Raw genomic sequence first — 18911 nt, forward strand, 5'->3', positions numbered from 1 at the left:
AAATGATTTCTTGCGCATAAGTGGAGATATAACTTTATAAGAGGTTCAAATAACATTGCATAATAAATATATATATTAAAAGCATAATCACTTAAATGTAACCTGGTGTCAGAGTTGTAGGATATGATTTTCCATATTAGGGAAGATTTTCTCTCTTTGTTATTTCTAGTAAAATTGTAAGCAGGTTCTTTATATGTGCATTTGCAGTTTCATTACAAATATCGCACAGAGTAAATCTTCCCTCAGGGTGAGCTCCTGAACTTGACTGAACTGACAGAGACAGATGCTGTGCAGAAACAAAGAATCTTCATATAGCAAAGAAAAATAAATCATCAGACAACTTATGCTGGGTAATTCGATAAATTTATTGTCGGTAGAAGGCTAGCTTACTTATTTATCTCACAGCCAGAGAATAACTAAAAATTGCAGGTTAAAAATAAAATACATGTGTAATTACTTAATAAACTGCAACAAAGGAAACAACCTTATTGTACCCTGTTACGACCAGGTGAGAAAAGGGTCTAGGGTTCCCACTCAGCCTTCACCTGGTCTTACCGTAACAGGGTTTAATTTTAAACACAGAGTTTTTTTTAGCTCCCCCTTAGAAAATCCTTGTTCACTGCTTTACAATTGTAAGGCAAAGAAACCAGCCAAACAGGTTTTCTTAGATTTAAAGAAAAAAGGTTGAACTTTATTAAACTTAAACTCTGGCCAGAATTTTACGCCACCCCGACAAGTGAGATGGTGGTGGTGGGGTGGCATAAAATGGAGCAGGAGACACTGGGAGAATTTCCTGACCTGCTCCCACCTCTGCCGCCACTTTACGCAGGGTGGCAGCGGCGAAAAACAAATCACCTTAGCAGTATCTGGAATGCTCTTCCTTACACCTTCAATGTCTGGTGATCAAAATCCATTGTGGGTTGAATCTGTCAGGGAATGATCCTTTTGTCTCCACATGCACTGTCTGTTAGTATGCAAATGTCTTTCAGCTAAATGTTTGGCAGCCCTTATAACAAGCCTTCTCTTCTTCCCAGCATGTTTAAAATCAATGTTCATGTGACAAAATTAATATGCCTCACTCTTGGCAGGTGGGGGCCTGCATGACATACCCTCATGGAAGTTATGTATTGATGTTCTGCTTGACAGTTATCTGTACTGTGCTTTCATGAACATCACTGTAGTACTTCTTCCAGCTGACATTAATACTTCTTCTTCGCACTGGTTTTCATAAGCAGCAAATTTAGAGTATTATGCACTACCAATTCAATTTTTTATTTCAGAAACCACAGTGTGGTGTAAAGCAAGTTACATTGGCGTGGACCAATTTTACCCCCATTTACTCAATTCTTTTTGGTCTCGATGGTGTTCTGCATTTTAGGATCTGACAATTCACCTAGATTTTTCAAATAAAACAATAAGAAGCCTTATAGAGGGAGTTAAAGGCAATAAGTCAATCTTTGGAGTTCTGCGAGTGTGAATACACTGTTAATGTTGCGGTTTGATGGTTTATATCATCCAAGCTTAAAGCTTTGCAATTCCCTTAAGAGCATTCATTATATTCACAGCAAATACTCTGCAGTCCAAGTGTATAAAAGAACTGAAAGTGTGGTGCGACATTTAACTTTGATATATATGAGACAGAATATCTGATACTTAGCTATTGTCTCAAGAGTTATTTTTTCATGTTTCCACATGGAATGCCATTACTGTTTCAGCAAGAAACTCAGGCTATTCAACCCTGCATTGTTCTTATCATGTTTCTAAACAGCACTATTTTTGCTTGTAACAAGAGCGGTTTATTTAGCCTAATATTTATATTAATAGCTAGAGGGGATTTTAAGGCCTCCTGCCTGGCAGAAATGGACCGATAGTGCCCTGAAGATGGATGTCCAGATCCACTCCTGCCAACTGTGTGGCAGACACTATGGACTGAATTTAGTCCTGGTGGCATGGGTCCTGCAGATGGGCCCGAAGGTGGGTTATGGGGGGGATGTGAGCCCACTTCAGCAGTCAGCGGGCCCGGAGGCCACATCTTGTCAGTGGCTGTCCCTATTAAGGATGTCCGCCTGCCACCAAGAGCTGCTGGCCAATCAGACGGCCGGCAGCTCAGCAGCTGCACCTGGTACTGGGGTTTCACCCGTAGGAGGCGAGCGCAGCAATTGACGGCGCCCTCATAACCAAGTAAGTGAGGTCAGGGGTCGCCGGGGCCGATTAGGCAGGTCCTGACGACAGGGAGAGGTTCTGGGGAGGGGCGTATTTGGTGAAGGCAGGCAATGCCATTGCCACGGGAGCAACCATTGCCATCAGTGGTCCATTCTGTGGGCCAAAGAGTGTCCGAAAAGGAGCGCTCTCCCCGCCCCACCCCCCCTACCAAGCCCGCTGGGAGGCAGCCAGGGTTCACCTGGTGGTTTCCCTATGTAGCAGCAGCACCCCCCCCACCCCCCAATTCCCCCACCTATGGCAAAATCCAGCAAAGGTGGGGAGGCCCTTAATTGGCCACTTAAGTGGCTCTATAGGCCTCTGGATGTGAGGGCCGTCTGCTACCTTCCCCGCAGCTGGCAAGATGGCATGGCAATGGAAGACAATGGACATGGGACCCCCCCTGCTTTCTCCCACCATTTTACGGACCCCCCCACCTCTCAGCCTGTCCCCAGAGGTCTGGGAAAATCCAGCCCTATATTTCCCAGAGCCCACTGCTGGGAGGCCAAGTGCCTGCTTGGGTCAGGTGGTAAGCTCTTTATATATGTAAATCAGGGTCCTATGACATACACAGGACACTGATTACCACTTTCGGACTCAACTGGGCAAAGTGTGTGCCGTGCAGTTTCAGCTGACAGTCTAGCCAGAGAGAAGCCAGAAGGTACATCTTTATCTATTTTTGTAGGGCCAGGAGGAGTGGAAGTGCAACTCTCGGTTGCACAAAAACAACCCTGGATGTTGCTGCACTGGGTGTCTCCACTTTCGTGGAGGGGCACCCTTCCTCCAGCCAGACTGTCTGATATTGTAGCAGCCTGGAGTAGGTTGGGTTGCGTCAGCATGCTTGGTTTCCATTTGCAGCCTGACTGTCATATATTAATCAGACCTGAACCTCTGAAAGTCGGAGAGAGATTGTAACAACTCCATAGTGTCTTACATTTTTTCTTTGGCAACATACAAAAATCCAATATGTTCTTTATAAAAACAGTGACTATACTGATTATAGACTGATATATGCAAAACACTTCAGAAGGCATTATATGGACTGAAAAGAATACATGCACAGAGTTTGTATGGCATAACAGTTTATCCAGTTGCTAACATAATAAGGAACCAGAAGCCAGGAACCTATATGGCTATATTTACCTACACACAATATTTATATTTTGAATAAAGGCTGCTTTTAAAAAGTTGTTTGCTCATACCTTCAAGTTTTCTGATTCGATCAGCCCTAATGTCAAGCAGCTGTGTATATTGCTCCAGTTTGATCTCATATTCTCGATTAGTATCTTCCATCTTCTGTGTCACAGTATCAACCTCACTCTAAAATTGAAATGATAGGCCAACAAGAAAAATAGATTATAGTCTCTGATTATACTTGTGAAAATGTACCTGCTAAGATATTATTTCAGAAGAAAAATCATGCATCAAAATGTTACTTTACAGTGGCCTCTGGCACAATTGTGGTTCCAAAAGTTCACAAGTGACTTATTGAGCATAAAATTTGAGTTCAGAGTTAACGAAGTCTATGTGATTATCCACTTATTACACTTCCATGATTTTTGAGAGCATTTAATTCAAAATCACTGCTAAAAGTATTACCATGACTGCAGGTCTTTAACTAATCTCAGCCATTGATTGCAAGGGAATTTGATTTTTTCCCAATAAAATTTATAAATCTCTAGTATTAAGCCAAATGGCTGCCAAGCAGTTCATTCTGATGTTGTCGGTAGTGTCAATGAGATATCCCTGGTGCTGTGTCATAGGAGGTTGTTACATGGGAAATAAATGAATTGGTAGATAATGCCAACTATTACTAACCAACTGTGTTGGATATCTAACATAAGGACAACCCCATACTGGAAAAAAGTTAGAAAAGAATTTCAAAAGGAATAGAATTAAAAAATAGGGGTTATTTTAGACATAGTGGGGATGATTTGTTTTGAATGCTATTTGTAGTAAAATTGAAAAGGTGTTTTTTATGTATGTTTATCATCTTAGTAAAAAAGTGAACTGAAAAACTCTATCCCTCTGCAAATATGGAAATTCGAGGAAAAACACGCTGAAGGTTTATAATTTGATGTGATTTAGGAGCACACTGCCCCTGCCACTCTATTATCAGCAGTGAAAGTTGTATGAAGAGCTGATACTATTTTTGACTTTTCTTCTTGCCAGTGGAAAGAAGTTTGTTTCATGTCTGTTTCATGATCCAGTGGGAACTTCTGCGTCGTGAATCACAGGCCCAAATTTTTGTTCAACCACACAACCGAAGTACACCTGTTATTAAGTCCAGTACAATCTTAAACTCCTAATAATGTCAAGAAAACATGTTATGCTGAAGGAGGAAAACCATCGGTTGAAAACCTACATTAAACTTTTAAAAGGAAAGCTGGGATCCTACAGTTAACTTATAAAAAGCTGGCAGCCAAGATGGCCACCACAATTTGCATTGTAAGACCTCACATTCCAACACATCAAAGTAGAAACGCATATCTAAAAAGCTCTCATCCAGGACAACAGCTTGAACAGCTGAGTAAATTATCACCTTTGTTAGCTGGACATTCAAAGCCATTTTGGAGCATTCACTGGTGGAGACTTAACTCCAGGGGGTAACTATTGAGACAATACAACCTGAGATGAATTTGGGATTCTTAGCCTTTGGACCTCATTTAAAAAAAAAAGTACTGAGAAGACCATGTGACAGTCTGCCCAGTATGTGTGAACTTGGAGTTTTTGTTACAGCAGTCAAGCTTTGAGAGCTAACCAGTGCAAGACCCAGTGAGGCTGTGTCTCTCTCTCTCCAGGTAATGTCGCAAGTTTCCCAACCTGTCTGCGACAGTGGTACATCCAAGTCTACCACTGCTACAGACACAGAGACCCCAGGGGAGAAAGCCACCTACATCACTGTCTCCAAGAAAACCCTGAACCAGGTGGACCAGCTGTAAGTGCACTTCTACTAGCCAGAGACTTCAGAACCACGAATTCAGCCAGAAGACAACTGAAGTACCGGACCCCACAGACTGTATATTATTTTTATTTGTTCTGGACTCTGATCCAATAAAACTATTCTTTATCACTGTGTGTGTGTGTGTGATTCTTGTATGTGTGTGTATGTGATTCTTGTGTGTGTGTGTGTGTGATTCTTGTGTGTGTGTGTGTGTGTGTGTGTGATTCTTGTGTGTATGTGTGTGATTCTTGTGTGTATGTGTGTGATTCTTGTGTGTGTGTGTGTGTGATTCTTGTGTGTGTGATTCTTGTGTGTGTGTGTGTGTGTGATTCTTGTGTGTGTGATTCTTGTGTGCGTGTGTGTGTGTGAGATTCTTGTGTGTGTGATTCTTGTGTGTGTGTGTGTGTGTGATTCTTGTGTGTGTGATTCTTGTGTGCGTGTGTGTGTGTGAGATTCTTGTGTGTGTGATTCTTGTGTGTGTGTGTGTGTGAGAGGGAGAGAGAGAGAGAAAGCTGGAACATAGTTTAATATTTTCACTTAGATCGGGATTTGATTTTAAATATAATAAAACTAACCTCTTTCCTGTTTAAACTCAAAAAGAACATGGTTAACAATGTTAACATTAACAGTATTGTTGAGGAGCTGGCTGCAGTGCCGAACAAAGTTTCAAGATCGCGTCAGATGAATTCTAACAGATTACCAAAATCAATTCATGTCTCTGAGATACTGCATAGTCATCTCAATTACTATGAAATATCCCAGTACAACATGGCACCTTTCATCTTGAAATCGTTCCAACCCCTGCTTTGATGATCCTTTCACTTTTTTGGTACTTCGAAAAACCCTGACCATTGCCCTTTATGTTTATGTTGTGTTTAAAACCATGAGGGATCTAGACAGAGTAGATAGAGGGAAACTGTTCCCACTGGCAGAAGAGTCTAAAACAGAGGACACAGATTTAAGGTGATTGGCAAATGAACCAAAGGCAACATGAAGAAAAAAAATCTTTACGCAAGGAGTTGTTATGACCTGGAATGCACTGCCTGAAAGGGTGGTGGAAGTAGATTCAATCATGGCTTTTAAAAGGGAATTAGATAAGTATTTGAAGGGAAAAAATTTTCAGGGCTACAGGGAATGGGACTAACTGGATTGCTCTTATAGACAGCCAACACGGACTCGACGGGCTGAATGGTGACAGCACAGAAGGAGGTCATTCGATGATTTTATGACTACCAGGCCTTTCTCATACCCCATCACAACATTACTAAATTTGCTTCCCTTCTACAACCTTTATAGCTCTCATAGCTTTATTCTATATTATTACCTGACATTTATATTAGAGAGTCAGCTACATGGTAGCACTTGTGCCTCTGAGTTAGAAGGTCGTAGATTAGTCCCACTCTAGGCTTGAACACAAAAATCTAGGTTGACTCTCTACTGCTGTACTGAGGGAGTGATGCACAGTTGGCGGTGCTGTCTTTTGGATGAGATGTTAAACCAAAGCCTCATCCGTCCTCTCAGGTGGACATAAAAGATCCCATGGCACTGTTTTGAAGAACAGCAGGGGAGTTATGCCCATTGTCCTGGGCAATACTTATCCCTCAATGAACATCACAAAAACAGATTACCTAGTCGTGACACATTACTGTTTGTAGGAGCTTGCTGTGTTTCCTACGACAGTGATTACACTTCAGAAGTATTTCATTGGCTGTAAAGCACTTTGAGACATCTGGCAATCGTGAAAGGCGCTATATAAATGGAAGTCTTTCTTTCTATATTTATCAAATATTTACTTTATATTTAATTTTTGCTCTAATCTTTCTATACATCCAGCTTTTGACACATGCTTTTTTCCTCCTAGTTGAAATGTATTTAATCTGTATCCTATTCATCTTGAATCTAAAATCCCACAACCCCCCGCAATTCTTGGGGGCCCACGCAACTTGTACATAGTTACAGTGCACATACCAGTATCAGTGCAGCAGTTGGGTGTGGGAGGCAGTGGTGGGGTGGGGGAGCAGGTCGAATTTGTGGCAGACAGCAGCCATTTCGGTTCAGGTCCAGCAGAAGATGAAGAAGAACATTAGAAAACGTTTCGCCCTTTCAAAGAAGGATGCTTTCTCCAATTTTTTCTGACGTGCTCTTTGAATGAAACTCGGAAGATTGCCTAAGTGCAGGACCCAAATAGGCCTTTGCCACTTTTGTGGACTCCAAATCCACCAATGTAAAATATACCGTACACCTGTCTTTTGTTGTTATAGGGTAAACTGAACCACTGGAGCTGGTGGGAATTCCGGCAGGTGACATCATCCTTCCAGTACTGCTTCTATTTTTTAGCCTTAGCTATAATGAGGTGGCCACAATAACTGCCCAGCCCTGTCACACGCCCCAACGGAATGGGGCAAATACCCAACATATCCAGCTCCTGCCCAAATTTTCACCCCTGCCAGTCTGCATTTTTGCAATAACGCTCCCAATTTACCCTTTTCTCTGAGGATATCTAGAGCCCTTGTATTACATATATTCTACTGCTGGTCCACTGTTGATTATGACAGTTAATCTGAATGAGATCCCATGATGTGCATTATTCTGAATTAAGGCTCAAAATAGGAATACCATAGATGGACTTTGTTTATAAAATTCTCCATATTGCTTACTAACTAAGCACCAATGTAGTGTGCATTGTACTGAAGAATGAGGCTACTCCAGCTGATGAAAAAAAAAAGCTATCAATTTACTCCTCCTGGACATGCATAAGTACATTACAGTATTTGATAATATCTTTGTATATTTCCAAAACGTTTGTTGCACCAATCTGATGCAAAGATAAGCTGGGAAAAAATTCTAGTTGATCAATTTTACTGCCATGGGAAGACTTTCAAACTGTTACAGAGCTAGATTAAATGAAAAAGTTTGGAAGTGAGGGGAAAATCACATAGGAGTTGTAAAGGAATATGACGAGTTATGACAAATTGAACTATGTTTTCTAGTTAAAATGTCAGCATGAAAGCCTTTTCTACGTAGGCTGGTAGCAATTTATCTTGTGAGAGTACGATCCTTGAATTTAAAAGAATGGTCAGAAGCCAAACACAATATATGATTTTCAACAGGTGATGTTTTAAATCAATTATCTCACTCAACAGGATGTATAAAATAAAATTGCATATTGATTTAAAACAAGGATTACACTTTTTAAAATGGCAAACTTATCTGTACTAACTTCATGGACCATTTGCTTAATTTAAGAACGAATAAAAGGAAACTCTAACCTTCATTTCACATATGGTGGCACTTCGGTTTTATGTGTAGGGGTTCCTTTTTCATTTATAAAGTTACAATTCCATAGAATTACAGATTTGAAAATTATAATATATGATTAGTCTGGGCACCAGTTAATCTGACTGCCTTATTTAATTTGAAATATGTTTCTTATTCCTTCATAATGCACATTTTCCTATCTATTACAGTTGTTATGAAAAGAAGTGGATGACTGAGTTTCAGTATTCATAAAACAAAAATTGTTCATATTCTCTAAGAACCCCTTTAAATTATATATAATTAGCTGTTTGCACTGTGATGCTAGTATTCAGTTATTTTGCTTATTATATACGTGATATTTAATATAGTGCATCACTGATGGGATTTTGTAAAGAGAAAATAGAATCTAAAAATAAATTACATTTTATCAAAAGAGTAGTTATAAACTAAACTGGTTTTCATTCCCTTTCACTGGGCTTAAAGATCAGGTTGACTGCGGAAGTAAAAAGATACTATTAATATGCCTAGTTTCTAATAACTATGTCTATATAATCTTTTCAAAAGCTCTGAAGGAAAAGAAATCCAAATAGTCTCTTTTATTACAAAACAATTTCCATGTAATTAAATTATTGTATTTTCTGCTACATAACAATTTTATATGGCATCCAGTCTAATAACAAATAAGCAGGTATTTTATTATTAAAGCAACAGCTGCAACTCATAATTTAATGTTGCATTCAATTTTTCTCTCATTGGGAAAATTACCATACTTTCTCTTAATTGCTGTCATAGAAAAATGGTCTGGTTCAGAACAGCAAGCCTCGGTTTACCTTAAGTAGGCACAATTCTTGATGCTTAACAATTTAGCTACACTATAAATTACACAGAAACTAACACCTCAACTGTATGTATTTTGGAGTTATAAGCAGTAGTCAGATCTATTTTCCATTAATCTGTGAGCGTATAAAATTGGCAGCATACTTAAGGCTCTTTACAATATTCAAATTGCCACTTTTAGAGTGTAATTACTTCCACATTCACCACAATACGTGGCAGTCACACTTCTCAAGCTCTTCTCCAACCCAAAATTTATTATATCAGCCTCTGGAAAAATATAGGTTGGCTTGATGGAAAATAGATTTGTTCTGCAGCTTACTTTTGGCATCTGTTTTTTCACAATTTTAAAAATTGGAATTGAAAGGGAGTAAAACAGGATTTTATTTATTTTTTGTCTAAACACATCATAATGTTTGAATTAACTTCCATGCAAAATATTCTGTTTCTAACGATCAATAAACCAAATCCAAAATGAAGCACTGCAAATCAGCATTTACAAATTGCTCAATTCAAAGAAATCAGTAAACGTGTTGCATCTCATATATTTCTAGTTAACGGGCCTGATTTTCACCTTCTTAACACCCGAAGGACAGTACAGGTTTGGAAATCCAGTAAAAATCAGTTCTACTGGATTCCTGCCTGGTTTAGGGGCCCACTCTGTTTGTGGTCAGGTCCAGGATAGGCATCTGAAACACCTGGCCAAATCAGGCAGAAGCTTCATTTGTGTATGCAAATGGAGGTGGGGAAGGGTGCTCTGCCATTTTCTGGCCCACAGGTGCACTGAATACCAAGTCTCCAATACACACATGGAAATCTGGCAGGGAGAAGGCCTGGGGTGGACCTGCATCCAGGCCTGTCTTTAAAAGGTCCACATATTTTTAAAGGTAAGCGCATTAGGTCTTTTAAAGGCTCTTCCTGCACTTTTTTCAGCTGATGCATAGGTTTTCATGAACATTTATGCTTATTTCTGTTATTGCTTTGTCCCAAGATCTTTCTTAGCTGACATGTTTGGAAGAAGAGCGGGATCAGTGGAGGGATATCTGGTCGGTAGACTGCCTGTGAGTATTGCGTGCTTCTTGCTGGTACCCAAAACCCCAAAGCTGCAGAAAGAGCAAACTTCATTTTGGGAGATGTCATTAATGGAGATTCCTCTTTCCAAAGATAGGTGTACCAGCAGATCTCTGGGTGGCATCACAATGAAATGTGAATTCCTGTCTAACTGTATGCTGGAATGCTCTTTCGACACGGCCCAATCACAGCATGTGATGCTTTCCATGATAGCCCATGAAAGAAGGCATGTCAGGGTAATCGGGAGTTCGTGTTGCCTGTTAGCAATATGCCAAAATGCCATCCACCATTTCTGTGTTAATTGTGTTTAATCATATGCAGGTAGAGGATGTTAATTAGTGGCTTACTTGAGTATATATAAGGAGACACTTACTGAAACTGGATGAAGGTTTGAGTGAGGAGCTGCATGTTTGTAATCTTTTTACTTTGTAAAATAAACGCAAGACTGAGTAAAGATTGGCTCCAGCATCATCTTTCAATCACAAGCTTTCTGGAATATAAAATGGTAGCAGAGAATGGTTGCCTAAAGGTGAAAGTTGGAAACTAAGAATTTATTTTTCACATAGAAAACTAAATTCCCAGTGGCTATTGTGGAAAATGGCAGAAAGCAAGTGTAAACTTTGAGGGTATGATTACCATCTGATGTTCTCTGAGTCTGAACCATATCACCAGTGGAAGAATGAAGTGGATATGTGGACAGGGCTTACGTCCCTACTAAAGAGGAAAGAAGGTATGGCCTTGGCATTGCCACTGCCTACCAAAAGTAAAATCAAAAGTAAAGTATTTTGTGAACTGGATGCTCGTCAGTTGGATACTGATGGAAGTTTGGATCTTCTGTTAGAATTCTTGGATGAGACTTACAAGAAAAATGATCACTTGAATGCCTAAGAGGCATGGTCAGACTTTGATAGATTTCAGAAAACAGATGGTTATTCAATGGAGGAATATGTCATAGACTTTAACAAACTATATAGAAGATTGAGAAAATTCAATTTGGTAATCCCTGGTTCAGTGCTAGCATTTAAATTGCAAGATTGTGCTAGGGTGTTGCATATGGACAAGATGCCTCATTCTAACTGGGGTTCGGTTCTCGGTAAAGACTCCATGTTGGATTAGATGCCTGCTGCCTTTAAAAAATCCTGGGAAAGTCATTTCCTGCAGCTTTGGTAGAACAAATGGGACATTCTGCAGTGACACAAAGAATGGAGGACACAATGATTGCCTGATTTCAAAATGGTCCAGATACTGGACACAGGCACCAGTCCAATGGAAAAGTTAAAGACATGAGGAATGAGGACGAAAGCACCTTTAGCAGGTCTGGCTATTACAGCAGAAGACAGAATTGGAACAGTAATAATAGGCGAATGAATCCCAGGAATGCCCAAGGAACAGTTAGTAGGTGCTTCAGGTGTGACTCGAAGTATTATTATGTAATGAAATGACCAAAGCGGAGAGGCAGGGTTCTTAAAATGACACATGACACACAGCAAGATAATGATGAATCTGAACGAACTGTACTGGTCATAAGGAGTTTTAGTCCTGTGATGAACGTGTCAGTCATGGAGTCATTCAATTATGCTGTGTTAGACAGTGCTTGCAAGTTGACAATACGTGGAGCAGATTGGTTAAAATGTTATCTGGATTCACTCAGTAGTGAGGATCGACACAAGATTAAGGAGTATAAAAGTATTACCAGCTTTAGGTTTGGTGATAACAACACATTGAAGTCATTAAAGAGAGTTGTAATTCCATGTAAAAAAGCTGGAGTAAACCACTTTATCAGCACTGATGTAGTGTCTAGTGAGATAGCTTTACTGTTGAGTAAACATTCTATGAAAAAGGCACACATGAAACTTGATCTGGGGCAATGTGGGGCACTTGATAAGGCAATTATTTTTAGAAAGTCAGTGGATTTGCAGTTTATCCAGGCAAGGCATTATTGTATACCCTTACAAAACCTGATGCACCTAGTCAGATTGTTAGAGAAGTATTAATGGCATCAAGTGATAAGAATCAGAGAGAAAAAAAAGCACATTATCTTAAAGTTACACAATTTGCTCACCCTTCTTGTCAAAGATTAAAAACTCTGCTAAAGGATGCAGGTGCGATTGATGAAGAGTATATGAGGATAATAGAAGAGATTAGTGAAAAGTGTGAAATCTGTATAAAGTATTGAAGGATGCGGTCAAGACCTATTATAAGCCTTCCATTGGCAAGTGACTCTGATGAGGTAGTTGCCATGAATTTAAAGGTATGGGACAAAGACAAAAATATTTTTGTTTACATTTCATAGACCTGGCAACCAGATTTAGTCTTTCTACAATAATACATAGCAAAGACAAAAGGGTGATTATAGATAAAATCGTGGAAAAATGGATAGGGACCAGACTTGGGGCACCAGCTAAGTTTCTGACTGATAATGGAGGGGAATTTTCAAATGACAAGTTCAGAGACATGCGTGAAAAGATGAACATTATGCTCACGAATACCGCAGCTGAAAGTCCTTTCAGAAATGGGCTCTGTGAAAGGAATCATGCAGTGATTGATGAAATTCTGCATAAAATCTTAGCTGACCAACCAAACTGCCGGTTGACTACCACCCTGGCATGGGCAGTTCATGCAAAGAACTTCAGATAATTGGAGGGTATAGTCCCTGTCAATTGGTCTATGGGTGAAATTCCAAATTGTCTTCTTTGCTGTGCGACAATCCTCCTGCTCTAGAAGGTACATTGTTTTGGCTTTGAATGCTTTACATGCAGGGAGATGGGCTTTCAACAAGACTGAGGTCTTGGAGAAAATGCGGAGCGCTCTGAGGCATCATATAAGGCCATCTGGGACAAAATTTAATTTAGGACATTTGGTGTATTATAAAAGAGAGGGTCATCAGGAATGGAAAGGCCCTGGTAAGGTAATAGGTCATGATGGTAAGACAGTTGTTATCAAACATGGAAATAAAACTGTTAAGATTCATTCCTCATGATTAATCGGGATTGATTACAAAATCTCAGAATATGAGCAGCTGATAGAAGGAAAGAAGGCACCTTGAACTTCAAATGCTCATGTGTTATTTGATGAAGGTCCTGAGGAACAGAATAAGCTAGATCAAGGGTTGGAAAGTGATATTGTGAGTGATTATGATGTGCAGGACTGAGCTATTGCATCCAAAGGCCAATTGCCGTGACATAAATTCCAGAGGGGTCTCGTGAGTGGAGGGATGTGACAATTGCCAAATGTGCAGAAAAATTTACTGGCAAGTTTAAATATTGGTTAAATGGGTGATTTATGGATGATTGGATGATTGCCAAGAAGCGAGGTCCATGGACTGGCAGAATGGGTGAAAGAATGGAGAGTAAGAAAGTGCAGTGCAAGTTCTCATAGTACATCTGAAAATGACTCTTAGGAAATGATCACATACTGGAGAAAGAGCCTCTGATAGTGCGAAAGGGAAATCTTACAGTAGTAGTCCCGAAATACATCAAAGTGTTAGTAGAGTTTGAACAGATTACACAAAGAAATGAAGGCTGAACAATGGTCTTGCAGGGAATTATAAGGCTAGTTGAGAGGGGTTTTGAAGAGCGACTGAGTGTTAGATGTTAGAGTAGACTATCCCATGGCTGGAAAAGTAGTCTTGAAAATCGTTTTAGCTCTTTTGGCCATGTATTCTTGGGAGAGTAGATCAATCCACACAAAAGCCACGTTCTGCAGGGTGATACTTTTCAGAGAGAAGTGTTTCTGAAACCGCCTAAAGAGCCAGCAGATGCAGAAGGAAAACTATGGAAACTGAACAAATGCGTCTATGGCCTTAATGATGCTTCCAGCGTATGGTATTTCTCAGTGAGATCTATTTTGTTGAAAATTGGTTGTTTTCAACTAAAAGCAGATCCTGCAATGTTTTATTGGTATCATAAAGAGAAACTTTCAGGCACCTACATGATGCATGTTGATGATTTCTTATGGGGTAGTACTACAGCAGTTGAGAAATATGTTATTAATAAGATTAGAGTTGAATTTAAGATTGGAAGTTAGGCTAGTGGGCTTTAAAATATATTGGTTTAGATATTAAGCAGAGTAGGTCTGGAATAACTAAATCAACAACCTTATTTAGACAGTGTTACTCCCATCCTGGTTAATTGTGCTAGGTCATAACAGAAAGATGAAGATATATCTAAAGAAACAGAGCAATTGCAATGCTTGATTGGTCAATTAAACTGGTTGTGGACTCAGACTACATCTGATGCTAGTTTTGATGTGTTAGAGTTCATTACTATGATGAAAGACTGAAAAGTTGAGAATATTTTAAGGACAAATAAAACATTAAAAAAATTAAACCTGGAGAAATGCATACTTAAGTTCCCATCCTCAGGTGACCCAAAGAATGTGAAACTAGTCATTTTTAGTGGTGCTTCACATGCTAATCTTACTGATGGGTATTTGAGTGCAGCTGGTTTCATAATATTTTTGATTGGTGAAAATGGGAAATGTTACCCTAAAGCTTGGGAAGCTAAGAAAATAAAAAGGGCTGTTAAAAGTACTTAAGCTGTGGAAACACTGGTTCTTGTGGAGGCAGTGAATATGGGGTTCTATTTGTCAAATATTGTAGGTGAGATTCTGTACAAGGGTTGTACTGAAATAAGATACCCATTGAATGTTATGTAGATAATTGTTCCTTGTGAGATAATGTACATGCTGCAAAAGGTGTGAGTGAAAAAAAGTTACAGATTGACCTTGCTGGATTGAAACAAATGCTGGACAGAAAGAAAATCTCCAAAATTAAATGCATACATGCAAGTCACCAACTATCTGATTGTTTTATGAAAATAAATGCTTGTACAAAGAAAATGTTAGGGGTCCTAGAGGAAGGGCTTCTCGCAATGTAATGCTTTGTACAGAATATGGAATATATTTTGACATGTTATTAAATGTTTCTGCATGTTTAAAGAAACAGAAGGGAATCTGTATAGTGTTTAATCATATGTAGGTGGAAGTTGGTAATTGGGGTCTTACTTTAGTATATATAAGGAGACATTGAAACTGGGTGAAGGTTTGAATGAGGAGCTTCATGTTTGTAATCTTTTTGCTTTGTAAAATAATGCAAAACTGAGTAGATTGGCTCCAGCATAATCTTTCAATAACAAGCTTTCTGGAATATAACACTGTGGACTGCAGCAAGCCTAACTGGGATTGATTGTGGTAACTCATTATCTCATGGTCCGGAATGGCAGAGGAGCAGATTGTGAGCCTGTGGTGGCACCCACAGAGGCTTTTGCACCTAAATAATTTGCAGGGGCAACCTTCAACACTGGGCCCTGCTGCACAAATGCTGCCTCTGTCAGAGGGACCAATGAAGTCAAAGATGATGATGGAACCCCATCGATGGAAGTGGTCGTCGACAGTGCTATCAAATGGCACTTGCTGACGCTTAGTTTGGGTTCCGCCAGGGCCACTCAGATCCTGACCTCACTACAGCCTTGGTCTAAACACAGAGAAAACAGCTGAACTCCAGTGGTGAGGTGATAGTGATTGCCCTTGACAGAAAGGCAACATTTGACCGAGTATGGCATCAAGAAGTCCTAGCAAAACTGGAGTCAATGGAAATCAGTGGGAAAACTTTCTGCTGGTTGGATTCATACCTAGCACAAAGGGAGATGGTTGTGGCTGTTGGAGGTCGATCATCTCAGTCCCAGGACATCACTGCAGGTGTTCTACAGGGTAGTGTCCTACACCCAACCGTCTTCAACTGCTTCATTAATTACTTTCCCTCCATCATAAAGTCAGAAGTGGGGATGTTCACTGGTGATTGCACAATGTTCAGCAACATTCGCGACTCCTCAGATACTGAAACAGCCCGTGTTCAGGTGCATCAAGACCCGGACAACATCCAGGCTTGGGCTGATAAGTGGTAAGTAACATTTGCGCCACACTAGTGCCAGGCAATGACCATCTCAAACAAGAGAGAATCTAACCATCTCCCCTTGATGTTCAATAGCATTACCATCGCTGAATTCCTCACTATCAACATCTTGGTGGCTACCACTGACCAGAAACTGAACTGGACCAGCCATATAAGTACTGTGACTACAAAAGCAGGTCAGAGGCTGGGAATTCTGCGGCAAGTAACCTCCTGACTCCCCAACGCTTGTTCACCATCTAAAAGGCACAGGTCAGGTGAAATACTCTCCAATTGTCTGGGTGAGTGCAGCTCCAACAACACTCAAGAAGCTTGACACCATCCAGGACAAAGCAGCCCGCTTAACTGGCATCCCATCCATCACTTTCACTCCCTTGACCACCGACACACAGTGGCAGCAGTGTACCATCTACAAGATGCACTGCAGCAACTCATCAAGGCTCCTTCCAAACCTGCGACCTCTACCACCTAGAAGGACAAGGGCAGCAGATGTATGGGAACACCACTACCTGCAAGTTCCCCTCCAAGCCACACACCATTCTGACTTGAAACTATAACGCCGTTTGTTAACTGTTGCTGGGTCAAAATCCTGGAACTCCCTTGTTAACAGCACTGTTAATGTAACCTACACCCCAAGGACTGCAGCAGCTCAAGAACGAGCTCACCACCACCTTCTCAAGGGCAATTAAGAATGGGCAATAAATGCTGGCTTAGCTAGCAGCGCCCACATCCATGAATGAAAAAAAGATGTGGCACCCTCATCCTCCTCAGTGACATCCTCCTGGCTGCAGATGCCTGGAGGGAAGCAGCAGCTGGACACAACTGGTATACACCCCCCCAAACATCTCTGTGCTACCAGCATCAATGACCAGTCCAGGCTACATAATATAGCCTGTATTCTGAGTACATCAGTGTGCAGTTACTGCATACACTCCAAATGCTGCCCCATATGGCTCTCCATGAGGTTGTTCACTCTCTCAATGAGGAGCTCATGTGCTTGAAGCCCTGATACATTGTGGCGCACATGAGTTGGATGGACTGCTCCATTCTCTGCCCATGACCCCGCGCTGCCTTAGGGAAATCTAACATCTGGGAGCACATCTGCTGCTGCTGGTCTTCGTAGAGCCTCCTTTTCAGTGATTCCTGTGGCCCTGCATCTGTGCTCAGCTGAGCCGGGCTCTGTCTGTCCTCCCTCCTTTGAGCAGAACTGTCCAAAGCTGCCTCTGCCTCCTCCTCCTGCATACTTGTGCCATGCTCCTCACCTAGTGCCACTCTTATCTAAATACACAAGAGGAACCACCAAAGTGAGTGTATCTGGGCTGGTGAACGTTATGCTTGTAAGGTGTCATGGTGCTTCTTCAGAGGTTTGCTGGTAATGGACCCCTCCACCCATTTGAGTCCTTTCTTGATCATTATATGCCTGTTTCTCCTGCAGGTACAAAAGAGAGCAAGATGAGTCACTGCTTCCCTCTATGGTTAATGGCAGCTGCTCCTATTCATTAGAAGGTGCATGCATCAGTAGTTACAGATTCTCAGCAGCACTAGGGCTCAGAGCCAGTCTGAGGGATCATTAAGTGCCTTGGGCACACACCTCCCACATTCAGCAGCAGTATGCACCTTGAGGTTCCTCAGCTTGTGTGTTTGCTGGAAGGTGAATATCCAAAGACTTGTCCTCAGGGTTGGAGGTAGCACTCACCTTGCCAGAGCATTTCAGGTCCTTGAACCTTTTCCTACACTAGATCCAACTTCTTCTGACCACACATCTTCCGCTGACTGTGGCAGCGATGTCCATCCATGCCTGCTTTGTCTGGGTAGGTGACCTCCTCCTGCCACCCTCCGGAACCGGTCCTTCTTCCTCTCCCTCGCAGCTTCCAGAATGGCCTCCACGTCCGCATCTGAAAATTGAGGGGCTGCCCTAGGTTCCAAGCCTCTGGCTCTGCTGAGACATTGTGATCTTTCACCGTGCAGGAACAGCAGTGAAATGGCAGCCACAGTATTGGCTGCTGTCATCAGTTTAAATCGGGTCCGCACTTGAGTTGGCCCGCCTCCATTCCCATCCCCATGGCTATTAATTGGCTGCCAAACCTGTCTCCATTGCAATTAACGGGTCCCAACTTCCATTTCATCGGCAGCTTGAACCATCCTGCTTGGGTAGTTTTCCCTCCCTTATTCTGTTGACAGTAAAGACTAGCAAACTCGCTAGGAAGGGACATGTGAATGTAATAACAGTCAATAATGGTATTAAACTCAGTTATCTTATTTCAGAATATAACCCTTGAGCATTACAGTTGCTAAATCGCTTCCAAGACAGTCGGTAGAAATCTGTTCTCTTCACCACTGCATGATAATATTGTTATTAGTTCAAAGGTGCGCTAAAGCCAATCAATTTGATTGCATACCTTACAGTCATAGAGCACAGAAACAGGCCCTTCAGCCCATCGTGTCTGTGCTGACCATCAAGCACCTACCTATTCTTATCCCATTTTCCAGCACTTGGCCCGTAGCCTTGTATGCTATGGCGTTTCAAGTGCTCATCTAAATACTTCTTAAATGTTGTGATGGTTCCTGCCTCTACCACCTCTTCAGGCAGTGTGTTCCAGATTCCAACCACCCTCTGAGTGAAAATTTCTTTCCTCAAATCCCCTCTAAACCTCCTGCCCCTTACTTTAAATCTATGCCCCCTGGTTATTGACCCCT

At 41.1% G+C, this 18911-nt stretch overlaps 1 protein-coding gene across 4 annotated transcripts in view; it reads right to left on the minus strand.

Annotated features, from left to right (window-relative positions):
- rpgrip1l (RPGRIP1 like) overlaps positions 1-18911 on the minus strand; it is a 263930-nt gene that overhangs the window by 106548 nt on the left and 138471 nt on the right. For all 4 annotated transcript variants that reach the window (XM_068049460.1, XM_068049459.1, XM_068049461.1 and 1 more), the window contains one exon: positions 3402-3519. In XM_068049460.1, coding sequence (XP_067905561.1) covers positions 3402-3519 — 118 coding nt within the window. The remainder of the gene's footprint in view (positions 1-3401; positions 3520-18911) is intronic.

This window comes from Heterodontus francisci, chromosome 17 (assembly GCF_036365525.1).
Source record: "Heterodontus francisci isolate sHetFra1 chromosome 17, sHetFra1.hap1, whole genome shotgun sequence".
Taxonomy (NCBI): domain Eukaryota; kingdom Metazoa; phylum Chordata; class Chondrichthyes; order Heterodontiformes; family Heterodontidae; genus Heterodontus; species Heterodontus francisci.